At 40.6% G+C, this 20676-nt stretch overlaps 1 protein-coding gene across 1 annotated transcript; it reads left to right on the forward strand.

Moving 5' to 3' along the window:
* Nucleotides 1–668: 668 nt before the first annotated feature.
* On the forward strand, nt 669–16793 carry ceacam1 (CEA cell adhesion molecule 1). The gene is made up of 15 exons (XM_044034108.1): nt 669–724; nt 846–1145; nt 3683–3964; nt 4075–4326; nt 4404–4487; nt 6505–6798; nt 10076–10357; nt 10461–10730; nt 11316–11591; nt 11742–11993; nt 12070–12342; nt 13603–13854; nt 13950–14231; nt 15330–15575; nt 16416–16793. Exons 1-15 carry the CDS (start codon nt 670–672, stop codon nt 16502–16504), a joined length of 3489 nt encoding a protein of 1162 aa, XP_043890043.1. The 5' UTR covers nt 669; the 3' UTR covers nt 16505–16793.
* Nucleotides 16794–20676: the final 3883 nt, after the last annotated feature.

Below are 20676 nucleotides of genomic sequence, written 5' to 3' on the forward strand. Positions count from 1 at the left end.
CGTCAACATACTGCTTTTATATATGTACATTAATCATCACCAGTGAAATATTAGCATATGTAAATAATAAAACTCTTTCTCTTAATTAAAATGGCAACTTCATGAAGATTTCTCAAATATTGTACATCAAAAAGAAAAAGAAAAAAAGCTGAAGAAACAAAATGACGTCGTGTTTTATAGTTTGATTTTACATTTTTCTCTCTTTTATATGTTTAATCCTGTAATTTTGAGCAGACTGATACTGAGCATCGTATCGGCTCGTCTGTCGGCTGCACAACATTTGCTCTCCAAACATCACTTCTGTGAGTCAGGTGCACCCAGATAATGAACTCACTGCAATTCAAATAATGACACAGGTGTTTGCTGACTGGTCGTGTTGAAGGTGCGACAGCTTTGCCAGCAGCATGAACCCAGTAAAATACGGGGGAAAAAAGAAACCTTGCATACCTTCTGTCATAATTTGTCATTTTGCTGATTGACCATTTACAGAACTTCACCCGAGATAGTAAACACAAGATGTCTTTAACAAAGGTGGACAGCTAATAATCAGAAACACCTGCAGATAAGAGATTCCTGAGGATTTGCATTTCTGGTTGGGGGGTTGGACATAGACTGGACATTTATAATGCAGCAGACACAGTGAAGTTTTTCTCACACCATCAGTGGAAAATGGAGAAGAAAAGAGAGTGGATGCTTCCTGTTGTATTGCTGACTTTAATACAAGGTAGGCTCTGCTACCGATGATGAATTTATGACATCCTCATTATTCTGATCACCAACAAGAAGAATTGTGTCACTTATAAACACGAGTTGACAACTGTTGCTCTCTTCCTTATGTTTTCTAGCCTCTGTTGCCGTGGAGATCCAGCCCTCCGCTAACCCTGCAGCAGCCGGGGACAACCTGACCCTGTCTCTCTCTCCTCCCGTCAGTCTGACGGCTGGAAGCTGGGCAGTGGGGTCGTCCCTCATCCTCACGTGGGTGGGGGACCAGGTGGCGGACTTTGCCACTCACAGAGGCAGGGCATCGGTCAACGTCGTCAGCGGAGCGCTCACTCTGAGCTCCATCACCGTGGCGGACTCAGGAGTCTACGTGATGCAGAGCAGCAACCCCACGCTGAAAGCCAACACTTCAATCACTGTTTTTGGTGAGAATCAGCTCGAGTGGATAAAAGTCAGGGCTGGGAGTCACAGATTCTGCTGGCTCGTCTATTAGAAACATTATAGCACGGTAAAACATCTGGTAGCAGTGTTATGTAGTTTAATTCATCCATCCATCCATCATCTACCGCTTTATCCTTCACACGAGGGTCACGGGTCACTGGAGTCCCCAGGTCATCACAGGGCCGACAAACACTCACACATTCACACCTACGGTCAATAGAGTGTCCAGTTAACCTCTGCATGTGAGAGGAAACCAGAGAACCCGAGACTGAAAGGCCTTGTTTCCGGCTTCCATTGTTGGTTGGTTGGTAGGTAGGTAGGTAGGTAGGTAGGTAGGTAGGTAGGTAGGTAGGGAGGTAGGTAGGTAGGTAGGTTGGTAGGTAGGTTGGTAGGTAGGTAGGTAGGTAGGTTGGTAGGTAGGTAGGTAGGTAGGTAGGTAGGTAGGTAGGTAGGTAGATAGATGCATTTCTATCTCCTCTGACCTCTGACCTCAACACGGCAGAAGAGAAGAGTATTCTCCTCTCTTATGGAGCATTTTCTGTGAGAGACACAACTTAACTCACTTTTCCTTCTTTATTGTGATGCTCAGATTGAAATGAAGCAGACCATCACGGCCATTTCTTTATGCCTAAATGCACTGACTTGCTGCCGCCATGTGATCGGCTGCTTGGATATTTGCGTTAACAAACAGTTGAACAGCTGTGCCTAATGAAGTGGCCAGTAGAGGGAACACCTCTCTTTTAGCGTGACATATAGCGGGCAGCGGATAAAATGGGAGGATTGCACCAGGACGGTCCTTCCAGGAAATCAAATATGTGGATCACTGAGGCGACTCTGAAGCTGAAAGAAAGAAAGAAAGTGCTTTCAGTGATAAGAGACTTCTCTGCTTTATATGAAACCGGATTTTCCCTTAGTGAAGGGCTTCAAAGAAGGATCTGAACCTTGTTGTGTAAGCACACATTACTGTATGTGGGTGTATTGGGCATATCAGTTTTACATTGGCCGCTTTATCAGGTGCATGTATGAAAACATGAGCGAGAAGTGACGTAGGCAGAGGCAGCAAATAAAAAGTCTGGAGGAGAGAAGAAGCAAGTAAACATTTATGAAAACAACAATCACACATTTACATCTCACCACACTGCAGATGATGCAAAAAGATGTAGTAGCCAAAATGATTTGAAAAAATCAATCAATTACAAAATAAATTGATAAATAAACAAATACATAAACACACTGAAATAAAAATACAATTTTAAAAACTGAACCTATTGTGAGAAGCTTCTCCTGCTGGACTGAGTCCCTCTGTCAGACAGATGGGTTAGGTTAAAGGGATGTTTCGGGATTTTTGAAGTTTGGTTGTATGAGTTAGAGTTAGTTAGTAGTTAGTAGCGTCAGACAGTCTGAGACATGAGAGAGAGAGAGAGAGAGAGAGAGAGAGAGAGAGAGAGAGAGAGAGAGATGAGAGAGAGAGAGAGAGAGAAAGTGCTGATGAACTGTTTACTTTACAGATTCCAAATAAAAAAAGCACAGATTACGTAAGAGTAATCAAAGAGTTTCTCCTTCCTGATATTTGTACTGGCGAGCGGACGATTAAGGACTTCCTAACGTCTTGCACGTGTTTTTGGTGACGGTGACCTTTGCTCACGTTGCCACGTCCTGTTGGTTCCTGTGTGTCTGTGTCTGTCAACACTCACCTCTATCATCACCCTCTGTGTTCTCTGTTCCTCTCTATGTTACTGTTCATTAATCCAAAGCTTTGACTTTCAGTGATTAGTTACAAGAAACCTCATGTGTCATAGGTGTGTAGAAACTCTACTAAACTATCATTTATAACATGGACTCATTTTATTCCATGTTATTTTATTTATTATTTATTATTATAAGTAGAATATCAGACTCAGGATGGGATTTTAACCCAAGTAAACATATTGATTAGAAAACAAGTGGAATCGACAGAATTATATGAAACATTATTTAGGTCTCAGCTGAATTTGACCATATTCGTGTAATATTTGATTTTACAGTGTATTGTCACTCTCCACACACAAGAACAAACATCACAAACCACCTGTGTGCACCTTTATATCTACATCTATATCTCATAATAATAACATCCAGACATTATTTATAAGCCATGTTTCAGCAAAACATTGATTTGATTAATTAATTGTGACATTTATCGATTTTGAACGATATAAGATTTTTTTTCCCCGCATCGCCAGGCCTGACTTCAGATTCACAGGTGACCTGAAAGTTTACTGTCAACTTGAGCAGGTGATGGAAATCAGGTGTGTAGCAGCCAGTCAGCAGGAGAGTCCCTGTGATGAGAGACTGAAAACACCTGCAGAACAACCACCTGTACATGTCCACACACCGTCACACACAGGAAGCTCCACACATGCATGCACAAGGAAAAACAAAGAGTTTCACCTTCAAACAAAGGAATTCAAACACCAAAGTTAACAAGACATCACTTCTTATTGTATCATTGCTGTTGTCTCCCACACACACACACACACAGAACCTATTCTAAATGTGAGACTGGAGGTGAATCAAACCAACCTCACAGAGTTGAACAGCCTCCTGGTGATGAAGTGTTCCGTCTCCTCTGGATCCTCACCCTCTTTTCTGTGGCTGAACGGCAGCTCTGAGGTCAGAGGCAGTGACAGAGTCCAGCTCACTGATGGGAACTCCACTCTGAATATAGTCAATGTCACGCGCTATGACCACGGACCCTTCACGTGTGTGGCGTCCAATCCTGTCAGTAATGGCTCAAGTTCTCCACAGAGCTTTAACATCGTCTGTAAGTAGGACAACGTTCATTCAAACTGTTTCCATATTGTTGTTCTGTCTTTGTCATCTGCTGCTGGGTCTCCCTGTCCCCTGTCTCCCTGTCCCCCGTCTCTCTCTCAGATGGTCCAGATCACATGGCCCTCACAGTGAACGGATCCCTATTTGTCGGATCCAACCTGACCGTGCTGTGTTCGGCTCAGTCCAACCCTCCGGCTCAGTTTGAGTGGGCCTTCAGAGGAGAGTCTGTGAACCAGACAGGTCCACTGCTGGAGCTCTACAACGTCACTGAAGACCAAAGTGGTCCATATTCCTGTGTGGGCTTCAACAATCATACCAACAGGAACAACAGCGTCACGTCACACATCACAATAAGTGGGTTTTGGAATGAACGTCTGTTTTACCGGATTCATTCTCACTAAATTAACCTCTCGCTTGTTTTGCATCTGCAGCATCTGCAGGATCCACACAGCCGACGGTGAACACGTGGCTCGTCTCCCTGCTGCTGTTGGTGCGATTCCTCCTCTCTTTGCCAGGCGTGTTTTAGAATCACATGCACGTTAGTTTTTCTCTTTCACCGTATGGTTACCAGCAGGGACACGACAAAGAATCACAGCCATTTAACAAAGGCTCACATGAAAGTGTGTGGACCTGCTGCTCTACTGTTGTGTCACTGAACTCATTCTTAACAAAGAATTTCAAAACTCCACAAAATAACACATTTAAAACAACTAAAAGTGCTGATTTTCTCTGTTAGATGAGGTCAAATATTAGTCTGCCATCAGAACCACACGAGTACCAGGTCATCACTATACATACATTCACCAAAATGAAAGATCTAACCAAGGAAAACATTTGAATCAAGTGGTGCTGAACAAAATCAAATCAAATCAATGCATATGTGTAATGAAATGCATGACTGAATCTTTCACAGGTGATGGCGGCTCCAGTCCATGGATGTCTTTGACGCCGTGAAATAATTGCAGTTTTATCATAATAAAGGATTCAAACATGTGCATGATGAAGAGTGATAACTGTACAGTCACTGTGACACTCGTTTTCCTTTCATGTTGTAATATAATCAAATAATGCCTTGTGATTTATAATATTGAGATATACAGTTTTCATTACTTATCCTTAATTAAAATGCCACTGTACTTACTGTACTACAACCTCCTTAGTGGCTGCTCTGATTAAATATTAAATAAATAAGATCATCGGAACAATTATCTGAAGACTTCCTACATCTGTGGAAAAGTTCAAAAGTTCTGTGCTTATGTCAAAGAAGAAAATGTATTGTTATTATTATTATTATTATTATTATGTGTAGTAGTAATTATAATAATAATAAATTATTATTATTATTTATTGAGCCACATCGGGGCATATTTGGTATATTGTGTATTTTTTGGTATAGAATAAATACATGTAAACTGAAGAAAGATAAAAAAGAAAAAGAACAATTACATCATTAAAATAATTAGTCAAACATGAAATATATACATATGGTGTGGCAGGCACTTGTGTGTGTTCAGGGGACGCATATATCTGCTGTATGGGGCCCCTGTGCTCGTGGGCCATAAACCTGTGAAAGTCACCTGCGTCTCCGCCTTTACTCGTCCCACAACAGTAATTAAGATAATTATTGCACAACAATAACAAAAAGCTTCCCATCGCTTCTCCGTAGAGTCATGAACAATAAGCATGAGCATCCATGAGTGTTTGGATGGATCTATAGTTGTCCAATATTGTCATGATGCACGTAACAACAGTAACTTACAGGAACAGAAAGATTGTCAAGTGGAAAACTAAACACAAAGTTTGAATATTTATTGGTTCCTTTTTCCTTCCATTTTGTTATGTTTATACCAACAGGCCTAAAACAATGGAACCACTCTTGTGAACACTCAGCATCATGTCATCAGCATCTGTGATTCCACTGATTCTCCTTAGTCATGCGAGTACACATTAATAAGGTTTGTCGAAAGTTGCCAAACGACCGAGGTTTACAGTAAATGGACACTCCTTGTTGTGTACCAGTGAAACTTCAGAGTGGACCAGGGCAAAACAAGGTGTGGTGTGGAAAAGGTCTGTGTGTGTGTGTCTGTGTGTGTGAGAGAGAGAGAGAGGTGGCACAGAGTGATGTATGGGTAAGCATTTGCATCAAGAGAAAAGAAAGCTGGAGCAATACAGAGCAAATATCTGCAGATAAGAAAGCGGCCGTGACTAAACAATATCGCCAGATTTGAACTGATTACAGACGGAGCACAGGCTGTTTGACCAAGTCGGACATTTCTCATAAAATAAGACACTTAGAGGAGTGAAATGGAGTCTCCTGCTGTGCTTTTCCTGATCTTGGCTTCCATAACCTTTGCAACAGGTTAGTTCAAATTATTATAACCTGAATTCATTTGACCAGATTTGTTTATTGTTTTTGTTTAGGTGCTCAGATTAAATGATAATCTTAATATTGTTAATGGTTTCAGACTGTGTTCACCTCTATTATGCGTGGACACACATCACGTCAGTGTCTGTTTCTTGCTTTCTGTACAGATGGCGTCTACAGTCAGAATATACACGCCTCGGAGAACCCCTTACCTGTGGGCAGCAACGTTACACTGTACAGCCCGAGCCCGGTCAGCCTCGGAGTGTGGTTGTTCAACCGTGACCTCATTGTGATGATATTCGGACAAAATATAAGCATAAGCAACTCCTGGAAGGACAGGGTTGCTTTTAATGCAACCACGTCATCGTTGAGTATCATGTCAGTGTCTATGGAAGATTCTGGAGTGTACACCTTAGAGGCAATGAATTTATTTGAAGCCCAGTTAACACTGTCAGTCCAAGGTAAGAACCCTGACTTCACTTTCCATTAATCTAATTTAAGATCCACAAACAAATAGACTTGGAATAAACAAATCAGCCTTGATTCAAACTGTGAGTTTGTGCATGTGCAAGATATATAAAAAAAAAAAACATGTTTCCACCGAGTGGAGCATTTTACTTTGGTTCTATTCTGTATACACTATTTTTTGGTGTTTCCATGAGGAACTGCCACGACAGTCAGCTGATTGGGCGACGGAAAAACTTCCAATCCAATGGAGGCGGAGGAAAACACCCGCAGTCAATCAGCAACAAACCGAGCAGGAAAACACAGCTGCTGGATGTCCACCATTGTTGTCTGTTGTGTTGTTGTCATTGCACCGCTATGACAGTGTCACGCTACACGACCATCGGTCTGCGCCTTTACCTTCCAAGTTACTGTTCTCAGATGAAACGCAGGCCTGACTCAAGGCTTTACGTCCCAAACTGTGTCGTGCTGTATGAAACTGAACCGTACCATGATGGAAACATAATAACGTTACAGATGGAGTCAGACATCTTCGTTTTAGCTGTTAAATCAGATAATTACGATATTGTGAGAGAAAACGGAAATGATTATGTTATCTTCTTGCACGTGTGTTTGTTTGAAAAAAAACAAACAAGTATGCATAAAATTAGACTTTCAAGAGTATTTCCATAAAGCTATAGAACAATAACTAAAAATCACATTTCATAATATTTCTCCCAGATTAGATAATCTGACACCACGGTGATGAAGTCACCGTGGTGATATGATTCAAATATATTATCATATTCAAATATTCAGTCAAATATAGTTGGCAAATATACGAGGTGAAATTCTCTCTGAGCGGAGGATGAATGCAAATCACCGTTCATGAGCATTGTTATGGAGTGTTAGAGTCCTTGGATGTTTGAATGTGATGCGGGGTAAAAAGACACAGTTTAACCCCAGCGCAATAATAACAATGGAGAACATCCACCATCTTGTTTTCCCCCTGCTTGGTTGGTTTGCGGCTGTTTGTCAAGCTTTACATGAGAAAACACTGGTCACCAGGCAGGGATGCTTTTCTGACCCTTACCTGACCCTAACTGGTTATTTTAGCACCATTTCAAGTGGAGACGTCAAACTGAAGCATTCCACTCAGTAGCAACCCAGCGACACGTCAGGGCCAACACACCGAGATGAACAACCACTCACGTGCAAATTCACACCTAACGTCCAATTTTGCATGTTTTTGGGGGGTTTTTTTGGTACTCATAGCAAACCCATGCACACACCAGGAGAAGGTGCAAACTCTAGACCTTCTAATTGTGAGGCAACAATGCCAGCCACTTCTACTATGTGACCATATTTAGCGCTCTTAGTGTTTAAATACAGGTGAAAGTGTTAAATATAACACCAACAGTGTATTTGGTATTTGTTAATTTGACTCTATAACTACATTATAATGAGGACATGGTTAACATCACCCTCATTACTCATCCAGTCAAATATCTCACAAGTGATGAACAACTTTAACATTGATGTGCAGACATGGAATTTAATGATTTGTCTGAGTAAACAACACTAAATGGTGTGAAGTGTGAATGTGAGTGTGAATGGTTGTTTGTCGCTGTGTGTTGACCCTGTGAGGACTGGCGACCTGTATCGCGACTTCCTCTATGTCAGCTGGTTTTGGCTCCAGACCCCCGAGACCCTCATAAAGCGCCAGACAATGGATGAATGAATGTTTCAGAAAACATATTCTGGAACATACTGAAGTCTCTGAGCTAATGCAGCTAATGGATGTGTTTTGTCATAAAAAAAACTAAATGTTGACAAAATGAAGTGACATGACAAATTAGTGATAGTTCAGGTTTTTTTAGGAGAGGTTGTATGAGGTACTGACACAAAGTGATGAATCAAATCGAGACACAGGCAAGAAATGTGTTATTTAGAATTGTGTGGCTTTGTGTGATTGGATTGGACCGTTTTGCCTCCATCTGCGTCTTGCATACAGAAACACTTGATAGAAAAATATTTTAAACTCTCTGCCTGTGCAAGTCTGTGTATTAAAATAAATTATAATAAATTATAAAAATATCTTACCTTCCGAAGTCTATATACAATATACATAAAATGTGTCCTTAAGCTAGCCTGAATTGTGTTGTGTGAGCACTGAGTTAGTAAGCGTCCAGTAAGGTCTTTGGATTGTGGGCAGGACCTCATGCAGCCACACCACAAAGGTCCTGAACTACTCGAGACTGAATTTAAAGCAAATTAAAATGTTAAGCTGGGCGTACAGTTTCTGAAATCTGGTTGTTTCATTTAATTCCAACTCATATTGTGTAAATAATTTGAATAATTTGAAGGCTAAAGCGAAATGTAATGTACAGTATGATAGTTGAGCCACAACCTACGTGTAGAAATGTCATATTAACTCCTGTTGACTTTCCTGGAGATTAAAAATGAACTCCATGTCACTTCCTGGCTTTCCTAGAGTATTAGTCAATTTATAATAGAATTTATCTGAGGTTATACACAGAGCGATGCAGCAATGCTCCACCTTTGTCCCCTCACAACACTGAAATTGAAACACCTTTATTATTTTAAGCCATGGCTAACCACTAAAACAACAAAAATACATATCTAAATTATACATATCTGAATTTTTAACATTTCAGTTCATTTTGTTTCACTCAGTCCATCCAGTTTTTTCCAGTTTGAGTTGTGCTATGTTTTGGTACGAAATCCTGCTCTCGTGCCTCTCTGTGTTTCAGCCACTGTGATATTTTTTCTCTTTGGATAGTTTTGGCCTTTTTGTTTGATTGTTTTATTAAAGGGATTTCTCTTTACAAATCCGAAGTCTAAACTGGGACTGACGTCCCCCCAGAGTTCACTATGTTCCAGTTTGAGAAGTCTGTTGGCCATCGTCAGCCGATAACAAGCATCTACACGGTATCTTGTGCACACAAACTGTACAGCAGCATTATGAATACAGTTCAAAATGTAACTGTAGTGTGGGTACGACTGAATTACTGGAACAAATACGACAGAAGTGCTATTAACAGTGGGTTAATAGTTCAGGAGGCGTCCCTGAGTTAAAGAAAAACAAAAACGCTGACCTCAGAAAATCTGAGTTCTGACTATAATCCATTCTCTGCCCAACTGCGCTACAAATAACACCACTCAAAGCTTAAATTAAATCCCACTGACTCAAATTCTAGGCTATATCCAGGCTTGATGTACAATAGCTACAGCCTCATTGTGACCTGAATTATGCTACTTCCCTTTCTGCAGAGCGTATTTCCAACGTGACCATGGAGGCAAAAGCAACCGACCTGGTGGAGTTCAATGACACTGCAATTCTCATGTGCTCAGTGTCCACGGGTTCCTCTCTGTCTTATGTTTGGCTGAAGGACGACCATGAGGTCACAGCAGGTGGGAACGTGCAGCTCAGTGATGGAAACACCACTCTAACCATTGACAACGTGACCCGCTATGATCAAGGGCCGTTTAAGTGCAGAGTGTTTAACGGGATCAGCCATGAAACCAGTCCTTCTGTGTTTCTCAACATCAGCTGTGAGTCTCAACCAACACACACTCAAACAACAACTCTTAATTTATTAGACATCCAATTGTTTCATTAACCCCCAAAACACGTCCTTCTTCCCCGTATTATCAGATGGTCCGAGCAACACAACAATGACGGTCATGCCCATGCAAATGAACCACATCCACAGAACAGCATCTAATATCACACTGTCCTGCACAACGAGTACCAGCCCGTCAGCGACGATCCAGTGGATGGTCAACGGGCTGAATCTACATAAATATGCTCCACAAATTTACCTCCACAATGTGACAGAGGACGACTCAGGGACTTACAAATGTGTATTTCACAACCCATTCACAAACAGGTTCAGCAGTGCAAGTAGAATGATCTACGTTTTAGGTAAAGTTGGATTTATTTATTTTTTTTAAACATATTTGGAGAATGAGCTTGTTTGATTGATACCACACATGTGCTACGTATGCTTGTTTAATATGGTGCATGCAGCAGGTTAGCTTAGCTTAGCATTAAGACTGGCAAAATTGTAAATTAGAAACAGAATGGCTCTTACTCACGATAACACGATGAACCAAGCGTTACCTCTAAACTCCTGGGCCTGAAAGGTCAGCTGACCATGTCTTTCTGGGAGCAAGAACTGGTGTGTAGACATGTATTTTATACAACCACATTAGACTTTTGTTTTCACTATGATGCTCCCAGAAATCATATATGTTGTATGTGTATACAATAAGCAAACAATATATTGTGTTAATTGCCTGCTCCTCTTTTTATTCTGCATGCTAAGCTAAGCTAATCAGGGGTTGGTATGTTATTAGTATCAGGTATGATCATGGTGTTGGTCTCATCTAGCTTTCTACAATCCAAAATGTCACATTATTCCTGTCACATTGATCCCGCCTTTATACGTACGTGTGAATATTTATTTATATGTGTGAATGTAAGCGTCTCTTATCCGTTCTCTTCCAGATCCACTAGAATCAGTTGAAGTGAACAACACTGGTGGTCCCGCCATCCTCGATAAGTCGTTCTCTCTGCACTGTGACGTGCTTGGATCTGTTGACAGAGTTCAGTGGTGGAAGAATTGGCAGCTGCTTATGCCTGACAGTACGACCACGTTTAGCATGAACAACAAGACGTTGACTCTGAACCCCGTTCAACATTCTGATAATGGAAACTATAAGTGTCAGGCTTTCAACTCTGTCAGCAACCTAACCAGCAGCCCTTACAGAGTTGAAGTAAACTGTGAGTATTTTATTTTCTGTCGACTGTGTTTCAATGATCTTTATTGCAGTGATCGCTGTAACTGTAAAGTTATTTAATACAGATTTTTAACTTTAACTTAAAAAAGCATTTCACTGACTTGCACTTGTATGATAATATTCCTGTCTGTAGATGGGCCAGGAATGCCAACTATCATGGGACCAACACTGGTGAAGGCAGGAACTAACGTGACATTCAGCTGCAACGCATCATCACATCCCCCCAGCCACTACACGTGGTATTTCAGTGATACTCCAGTGGCCACTACAGCTGTGTACGTAACACCTCCTCTGACTGAAGACATGAGCGGGATGTACACCTGTCAAGCCTACAACAACATCACCGGCCTAAACACGACTAAACACACGATGCTGACTGTTGTCGGTGAGACAGTTTGATGTTTCCCTGTAAACATTTCCTCCTGTGACTCAAGAGACAACTAAACTCTGCTTTGTTTCAGACCCAATAACAGAAGTTCACGTAGAATCATCAACGGATCATCCCAGAGAAGGTTATGTGTATATGCTAACATGCAACGTGACCGGACCTGCTGATCATGTTTATTGGATGAAATATAATGAGGAAATGAATGAAGACACTGGAAGAATTTACATCCATAACCATACAATCATGTTCAACCCACTGGAGCGCAATGATACTGGACACTACAAGTGCATGGCAGTGAATGCTGTTGGAAATATGACCAGCCCGAGTTACAACGTCCTTGTGAACTGTGAGTAGAACATTTAAGGGTTGTTCTTCAACTAATGTCCAACTGGTCTGGAAATCTTTAGAAAATCTAACACATGTTTCAGGGAACTACGTTGGCCCTAACATATCAGAAAAGATGTAAAAACGCTTTCACAACTCACTCTCTCCACGTGTAACTTCACAATACAACAGTGCGTCTGTTCAGGGCAGCTGTAGAAACAAGGTGGCACAACATGGTGGCCTCTGTAAAGCAAGTACATCGACTAATGTACATATAAAGGGCTTATTCTAAGAATATGAAAACCAAACAATATTTATTTTATAGCGATTTAACTCTTAAACAAACATACTTATTTGATATTCAATTTCTGCCAATAAACCTTAAATATTATATACACAATGGACCTTTAAAGCTGAAGTGGACAATGCTTTGGCTTAATGTTCAAACTGATTACACAGTGTAATAGAATAATGACACCATTAAACACCTGTTTGTTTTAGTCCCCCATAAGCCTTGCTTTGAATGTGTTGTTTTATTAGCCACAGGGTTATTCTGCATCAAAATACAAAAACATAGTTTTTGGGACAAAATAACTGCATTATTCCGTATCCAAAACAACGAGAGTTCACCTGGTACATACTGTGTTTTCCACAGCACGAGTGCTTGTTATGCCACAACATTGTGTTTGAACTGTGTCCTTACCAGCACCTTGTATCTGCTGAGTCTTCACTACAGTAACCAGCTGACAACAGCTTACAACTGCTAACATCAGCAGTTTGTCAGCAGCTAACCACTGCTGTTTTGTCAGTAAACATACAAACAAATGCTAACAGCAGCTAGTTTTCCAATAGATTAACAAACAAGAGCTAACAAATGCTCACAGCGGATAGTTTGTCAGTAGACTTACTAAACAAGAGCAAACAACTGCTAACAGTGGATAGTTTGTCAAACCTTTTAACAAACTAGCCACTGTTAGCAGTTGTTAGCTCTTGTTTGTTAGCTCTTGTTAGTCTTAGTAAGACTATCAAACAAAAGCTAACAACTGCTAACAGTGGCTAGTTTGTCAGCAGACTAACCAACAACAGCTAACAACGGCTGACAATGGCTAGTTACAGTAGATTAACGTCTGTCAAAATTAAGTTAATTACTTAATGAAAGGCTAATATATGGGATTGCCTTCATATCTGAGGTGGTATAGGGGTGTGATATCCCACCGTTTGGGGCCCCCCAAAGGCCCTTGAAATGCCTCGGAAGACCCTAATGTCTCCTTTGTTGTTCCAGTTGGACCCGACATTCCCAAGATTCATGGGCCGGCATTTGTTGAGACAGGACAATATGCAACCTTCAACTGTTCTGCCATGTCAGTGCCTCCCAGTCAGTTCAGCTGGTGGTTCAATGACGCAGAGGTGGCCAATACTTCAGTGTATACAACTGAACCTTTGACGTTAAACATGAGTGGAGAATACACCTGTATGGCATACAATCATGTGATGGGAAAGAACAGCACAAATTCTAAGATGGTCACAGTTATTGGTAAGAAAAAATGGAGAGGTTTTGTGTGACTGCATGAATGAGGAATCACTGATGTAATGATTGTTGTAACTACGTTGACTGTGATGTGTTTCCAGAGGCCATAGAGTCAGTGACGATCCACAACGACACACTTCCAATCAATACTGAAAACTTCACCCTCACCTGCCAAGTTACTGGACCCTATGACGCCATCTACTGGACGAAACACGACACACTCCTCAACATGAACGCCTCTGACGCACACATGAACGTCCACACTGTCAACAACACACTGCTCTTCACTCCAGTGACCGTCGACGATGATGGCACATATCAGTGTTTCGCGACCAATAAGGCTGCTCGACATGGAAGCCAGAAACACAAGCTCCTGGTTAACTGTGAGTGTTAAAGGAAACTGTTTTAGATTTGATCAGATTTAAAGTCACAAATCTCCCTTTAATCTCAAATCCCAACTTTAATCTTGTGGGAAAAATAGTCATTCTGACATTTTTCTCTAAGTTAAACTTTTGTGATTTAAGTCCGAATTTTACGAATATTCTTAAATATAAAATATTTCAATACATTTCAATCTAAATTTGAATTTAAATTAAATTAAATTAAAAGATAGTTCTGAAATTTCATAGATTTCAGAATTCTGAGGGGAAAAAACTCTATATTTGACATTTTCTCTGAATTCTGACTTAAAACTCATAATTCAATTATTTTTAATTTTAATTTTACTGGACCTAATCCTTTCATATTAAAGAAACCAGGACATCCTCTAAATAATTACAGTTAAATGATAGTTATTAATTATCCACATACTGACACACACAGGGCACCTGCAGATTTACATCATGCCCTCACACAACAGAAACCTTATGTGAAGACGCCAATTTATGTGTGGTATTTACACAATGTCAATCTAAATTCAATATAATCTGAAATTACAGTATCATGTTAACTGGATGTTTAGCTGGAAAACCTTTGTAATGCATGATTCATGCCAGAGCAACGTATTATTTTATATTAACTCTTAGTGGGTGTTAGGTCACATATTCAGGCTTTAAAAATGTGGTTTTCAATGTGTTGTTGAGTCAAAGTTATGACTCATTTAATATCACATTTTTAGTCGTGACAAAAATAGACGTTTTTCTTTTCTTTTAGTTCATAAAAACAAGTGAGCTTTTAACTGTGACATATTTCCAAATATCCCAAATTCAATCCAATTTTACACATTTTGAGTACTTTTTAGCTCAGATGTTTTTATATAGTTTCTATAGTATTGTTGTCATCAGATTGCCCTAGGCTGTGCTGAAAAAAAAAAGAATATAAGACACTGTTTATTGAACATTCTCATACAGCCTCTGTATGTTTAAACATAGTAATAGAAAAGTGTTGTAACTCCCTCTGTGTGTGTGTGTGTGTGTGTGTGTGTGTGTGTGTGTGTGTGTGTGTGTGTGTGTGTGTGTGTGTGTGTGTGTGTGTGTGTGCAGATGGCCCACTGAGTGTCAGCATCACTGGTCCAAGTTCAGCGAAACCAGGCGCCAGTGTGTCACTGACATGTTCTGCTGATTCTCGACCAGATTGTGACTTCTACTGGTTCTTCAATTACACAACAGAGGTTGTAGACGTTGGCTCTGTTATCACTTTCCCTGCAACTAAAGTGAGCTACACGTGCGAGGCGAGAAACCCTGTGACCAACATCACAAAGTCCAAAACTATATCCTTTACCGTGTTTGGTGAGTGAGCTGCAGATCTCCTCTGTGCTGTGTGCGTTCAACAGTTTCACAATGATTTTCTTCAACTGTTTTAACAATGTGGCCAAAAGTCAAAATGCACATTCATTGATGATCCATGATAGTGTGTTGCAATGTGATGATAAACAGCATTTTTAAGTCACTCGTGTGAAATATTAGCAATAACCCTGAATAACAAAACACAGAGCTATTGCTGCAGAATTAAACTGAGGGTAACTGAGGGTAACTCTGCACAATGCCTGATTTTGACAAAGGCCAAGAAGTAGGCTGAGAGCTGAGTGAAGGAGGAGGAGGAAGGAGGGAGAGGGTGGAGCAGTGCAGGGGGTGTGGCTGTGTGAGAGCGCTGACTTTAAGTCAGTGGTCTTACATCGCCGCAAATCCGCTCGCATTTCTGTCTGTTTCGGGTCAAGCACAATAGAATAACCACTTCAGTGGTTGCCATGTTTGTTGATGCCCGTAACTTGGCCCCCACCACTGCCCTCTAGTGGCAAGGCAAGGCAAGTGTTTTTGTATAGCGCCATTCTTACAGAGGTAAAGTAAATACATTGGAAATAAAAACAAAATCAGTAATAGAAATAAAAACAATTTAAAAATCAAGCAGAAAAAGAATTGTTCATCTATCTTGAAAATATGAAATAATGTGTAAATATGTGAAAATGAAATAAGTCACAGGGCTTACACTCGAGTAAAAGTGCTTGAGTGTTCGCTGTTCTTCTCACCGAACACATGTTTGCACCTGAAAAAAGTCGTTTATTTAATTTAGTTTAGTTACACTTGAGTGATGTGTATTCACCTTCCTCTTCCTCTCTCTTTCTTCCTCAGGTCACGCCTCTGCCCTCCACTTCTCATCTCAAGTCGGCGTGACATTGATGAGTGTGTGTGCTCTGTTGTTGCCTGTGTTGTTCACCTGAATCCTCTCAGATGTCTCCTGCTTCCTCTACACTTAAAACAATCTCACTGTAAAATTAAAGGGCAGGAGTGGAAATTATGACTGTAATAAACATGCCGACACTGGTATGGTATCACTTCACTGCCTGCTTTGAGCTAGAGAGCTAGATTATTGTAGTATTTGGCGTTAACATTGTCATCTATACACATACTTACATACTGTAGTATTAGAAATGTTATGTACTATTTTTATCACACTTTGATTCATTGTACTGATCAATTAGTAAATAAAAAAACAATCACTGCATCACAGTTATGGCGACTTTATTGGATATAATGTTGTCTTTTAGTCATAAGCACTTTTTTGTTTGTATTCCAAGAAATATGTATGAGAGTGAACATTAGAAAAACATTCAAATATACAGTGTATATAGGAAAGCTCTGCAGTGTTGATCATATGGGGACACTGGGACTCATCTTCATGGTCTTACCACCTTTCTGTGCTTTGACGAACCAGCTGCACGTCTTCAGGTTCTTTGCCTTTTCCTGCTGACACAGCTTTTTCACTGAGAGACACAGAAGAAAACAATGTCCCTTAAGTTCACTGTTTAATATTGAATTCAATGATATTAAAATGCAACACTTTCCTTTTCACCTTTCCATATCCATCATAACATTTAAACTAGGTCAGTGCTTCCCAAAGTGTGGGCTGCGGCCCACTGGTGGGCATTGGCAGTATTGCAGGGGGGCAAATGGGAAATATATAAAAATGCCTCCTTTTGCAAAATTGATTGAAACATATATGATCTGATCTTTGGAAATAAAAACACGTCTCACTCTGTTATTTACATTTGAATGTGTTGTAATTAGACAAAACAGACAAACACATACTAAATAGTATAATCTTGGGTCTTAAACCTCTGAATTTCAATAATAACTCACATCTTCTGTGTTTGCCGCTGCGTTTGGCCGACTGCTGACAAAGGCAGCGGGCAGTTACCGTCTCTCTTCCTTTACCTGGGTGACCCAGATGCACAAGGACAAAAGAATTGGGCGGATTAAAACTTTTCCCCATTCACTAATTCTCAGGCTCTGATTTCATGTGATGCAACAGTGAAAACATGTGTGTGGTTTACTGGAAGTCCTAATAACATCGACTTCACCTCTGCAGTGACAGCCCCTCCTGCGCTGTCTCCTCGTTGTTGGTGGACTGTTGACTGTCACTGCTGTCGTCAGTGGTTCTTCTACAGCCGAGGCTACAACACAAACACACTTAGACTTAAAAATACTTAAGTGTACAATGATAATGCAACATTGAAAACTTAAATTAAAAGGGATAGTTCCGGGTGGTATTGATAAATACCAGAAACCAGCAAAAGACACATACGCTCACGCTCTCTGAAAACATTGTGACCACTTCGGACACAAACATAAAGATTATGGAAGCTGCTGGTCTGCTCCTGCCTCCTTAGGTCAATTTGTGTCACAAAGATAAACCCAAACATGTCAATTTACAGATGGAGGCAGCAGCAAAAACTCCTGCAAAAACTCCTGCATTCTGTGATTTTAAAAGAGCCATTTTCTCTGTGGAGTTTGGTGCACAAAGTGACACAAACTTACACTTAGAGCAGGTAATCAGACAAGCAAATTCAGAGTTTATGAATAAATAAAACTACCTTGTGACTGTGTGTCAGTACCTCATAGAATCACACTCAACTAAAACTGAACCACTTACCATTGGTGGATGATGTGCTGACAGTCACAATCTGGTTGTGTTTCTCATGAGCACCTTTGAAAGAATTCAAACAAATCATTGCAGTATTAATATACAGAATGTAGACATACTGTTACAGCTCAGTGAAATGGTGATACAGTGTTCAGTACCTTGGCTGTGCTCAAAGAACATGAGCAGAACAAGAACCAGCAGCAGAAACATCTTCCATCCCATGTTGTAGTAAAATGCCAGTGCGGTTTATCCAGGAGAAGATATCCTGCATGTGCAGACGCCTGATGACAATGAAATGGTGGCTTTCATCGTGCTTTTATAAAGGTTGGTGTTGATGTCTGAAACTGAGACGTGGTGCAATCATCCACTGCCAGGTACATGAGGCATGTCCTGCACAATCAGCACCTTTACAGTGGGCGGCTGTGAACAACAGGGAGGTTGTACCTTTGCCAATAAATCTCATTGTGATTGAGTAATGACTCCCTGTCGTGGGAAGGTGTGGGACCCACATCATACCTTTGGATTTCAATGAGCAATGGTATGAACCAAGACAAATGTAAACATGCAAATAGTGACTGTAAACATTGAAACAAAATGATTAGCTGTGATACCACAGGGCCCCTAGCTGGATTTGATTTGGAGGATTTGGATGGGTCATTTACTGAAGCCTGGTCGGCGAGAATCAGAGCAAATGTATGAACACCTAAAATTCGGCGTACGGTTCTGTTCTGGCTCAATCTGGTTCAGTCCCAAATAACAAGGTTAACTCACTTCTTTGAATATCTCTTTTACTGAAAAAGTTTTATATTTTATGCAAAGCACCAAGAATCGCCTCGTCATAAACATGCTCTGATGTGTTCTGTGTTGTCCTGGTCTTATACTGGTATTGCTGAGGATAAACGAAGGTTAGAGCAAAGTGAGACTTGTTTTTCCTTTCTCAAGTTTCGCAAATTCCTTCAATGCCTTCAGCCATGACTGAGACAAAACAAAGCCAGTCAACAAAGCGCAGTCTCAAACTCTTGAAGACAAAACATGGATATGTAGAGACAGTGTGTGTTCTAGTGCAGCCTTCCCTGGTGGAGGGTCGTGACCCAAGAGTGGGTCCCGAGGGTTCACAGTGGCAAACCGTGAGCACTACAGCTGGGCCTTCATCTCAGCCATCATTGCAGAGAAAATAAATTATTGCGGAAAAAAAAAGCAATAGTACGATGAATTGAAAGCATCCTTTTCGTAAACAAATAGACCATAACATCAATAACTACAAGATACATTCTCAACATTAACTTCATAAATCTGGAGAGCATTTAGGCTACATGGTTGAAATTAAATAAACAGATTCAGTGCAAACATCCAAAATCTGGAAATATAAAATGAGGTCACCCCGTGACGCTGCTGACACCAACACGAGGCTCATTTCATCACCATGGACAGCGCTATGAAATCACGGCGCACAAAGAACCAAACACACAATGATAATGACGATAATGACGAGAATCCTCAAACTACAACACAATTTCAAATGCACAAGCTGGTAATACAAAGACTAGAACAGCCTCCTTTCAACAGCCTCCTTGACTTCTCAACTGAAATAATGTCTTATTCAGAATAAGGTTAGAATAAGAATAAGTAAATGTTGTTAACTTAAGGCTTAGTGGTTTAAAACATCGACCTACCTTACATGAAAACCAAGTCCATTCGTCGGTCTTTCCTTGTGAAGTGGGTGATAGCAGCGTAGTAAAGTTTGTCCTTTGACTTGAGCTCCAAAAGAAGTCCTTTCTCTATGGACATCAGTAGCAAAGCTCCCAGGCGATCCTGTCCAGTACTGGTTCTGGCGTGCGTCTCGAGACCGCTCCACGGTGGACAGGTGAGGGGACACAGCTGCTCTCAGTCAGCTCGTTAAGTGTCACAAAGTGCAGCTGGTCTGATGGACTCCTGGCCTCAAAGTCTGCCAAAGTTTGAAAATGACTGTCAGTTTAACGTTGAGCCGGCGGAAGTCAAAGTGCAGCTCGTAGTTTTCACTGTGCAGCTTCCGGTACGCTGTGCGCACGTCTCCAGCTAATTTTCGGTCTTGAATTGTCTTTCCACTTTCATAACCTTTTCTTTTCATTCCAGTTCTGGACTTGGACTTCCACTTTTTATTACTTGAAGTTTTTTCTGTGAAAGGCCGTCTTAAAAAAAGGCGATGCTATCAAGCTAGCCACAACATCGCTCTCTCGACCGCTCTCAGCACTCTGAGGGGCGTGGTCTACAGTTAGACGAAGGCCGAGGATCTTTTTTGTTTGGCCCGCCCACTTAAAATCAAACCGTGATTGGTCAATTTGCAATTTGCCCATCACTCTCCAATTAATGTATGTATTAAATTAAATGACATAGATTTTTTAAAATACATATATATACACACACACACATATATATATATATATATATATTATTTAATACTCATATTTTATGGTCCAGAATTCATGTTGG

Source organism: Solea senegalensis, linkage group LG9, assembly GCF_019176455.1.
Source record: "Solea senegalensis isolate Sse05_10M linkage group LG9, IFAPA_SoseM_1, whole genome shotgun sequence".
NCBI classification, from domain to species: domain Eukaryota; kingdom Metazoa; phylum Chordata; class Actinopteri; order Pleuronectiformes; family Soleidae; genus Solea; species Solea senegalensis.

Excerpts from the sequence above, each read along its gene's own strand:
- ceacam1 (XM_044034108.1), top strand. The coding sequence starts at position 670 with ATGGAGAAGAAAAGAGAGTGGATGCTTCCTGTTGTATTGCTGACTTTA. Across the intron at positions 11,592-11,741 it reads TTACAGAGTTGAAGTAAACT|ATGGGCCAGGAATGCCAACT; the intron begins GTGAGTATTTTA and ends TCCTGTCTGTAG. Across the intron at positions 14,232-15,329 it reads ACACAAGCTCCTGGTTAACT|ATGGCCCACTGAGTGTCAGC; the intron begins GTGAGTGTTAAA and ends GTGTGTGTGCAG.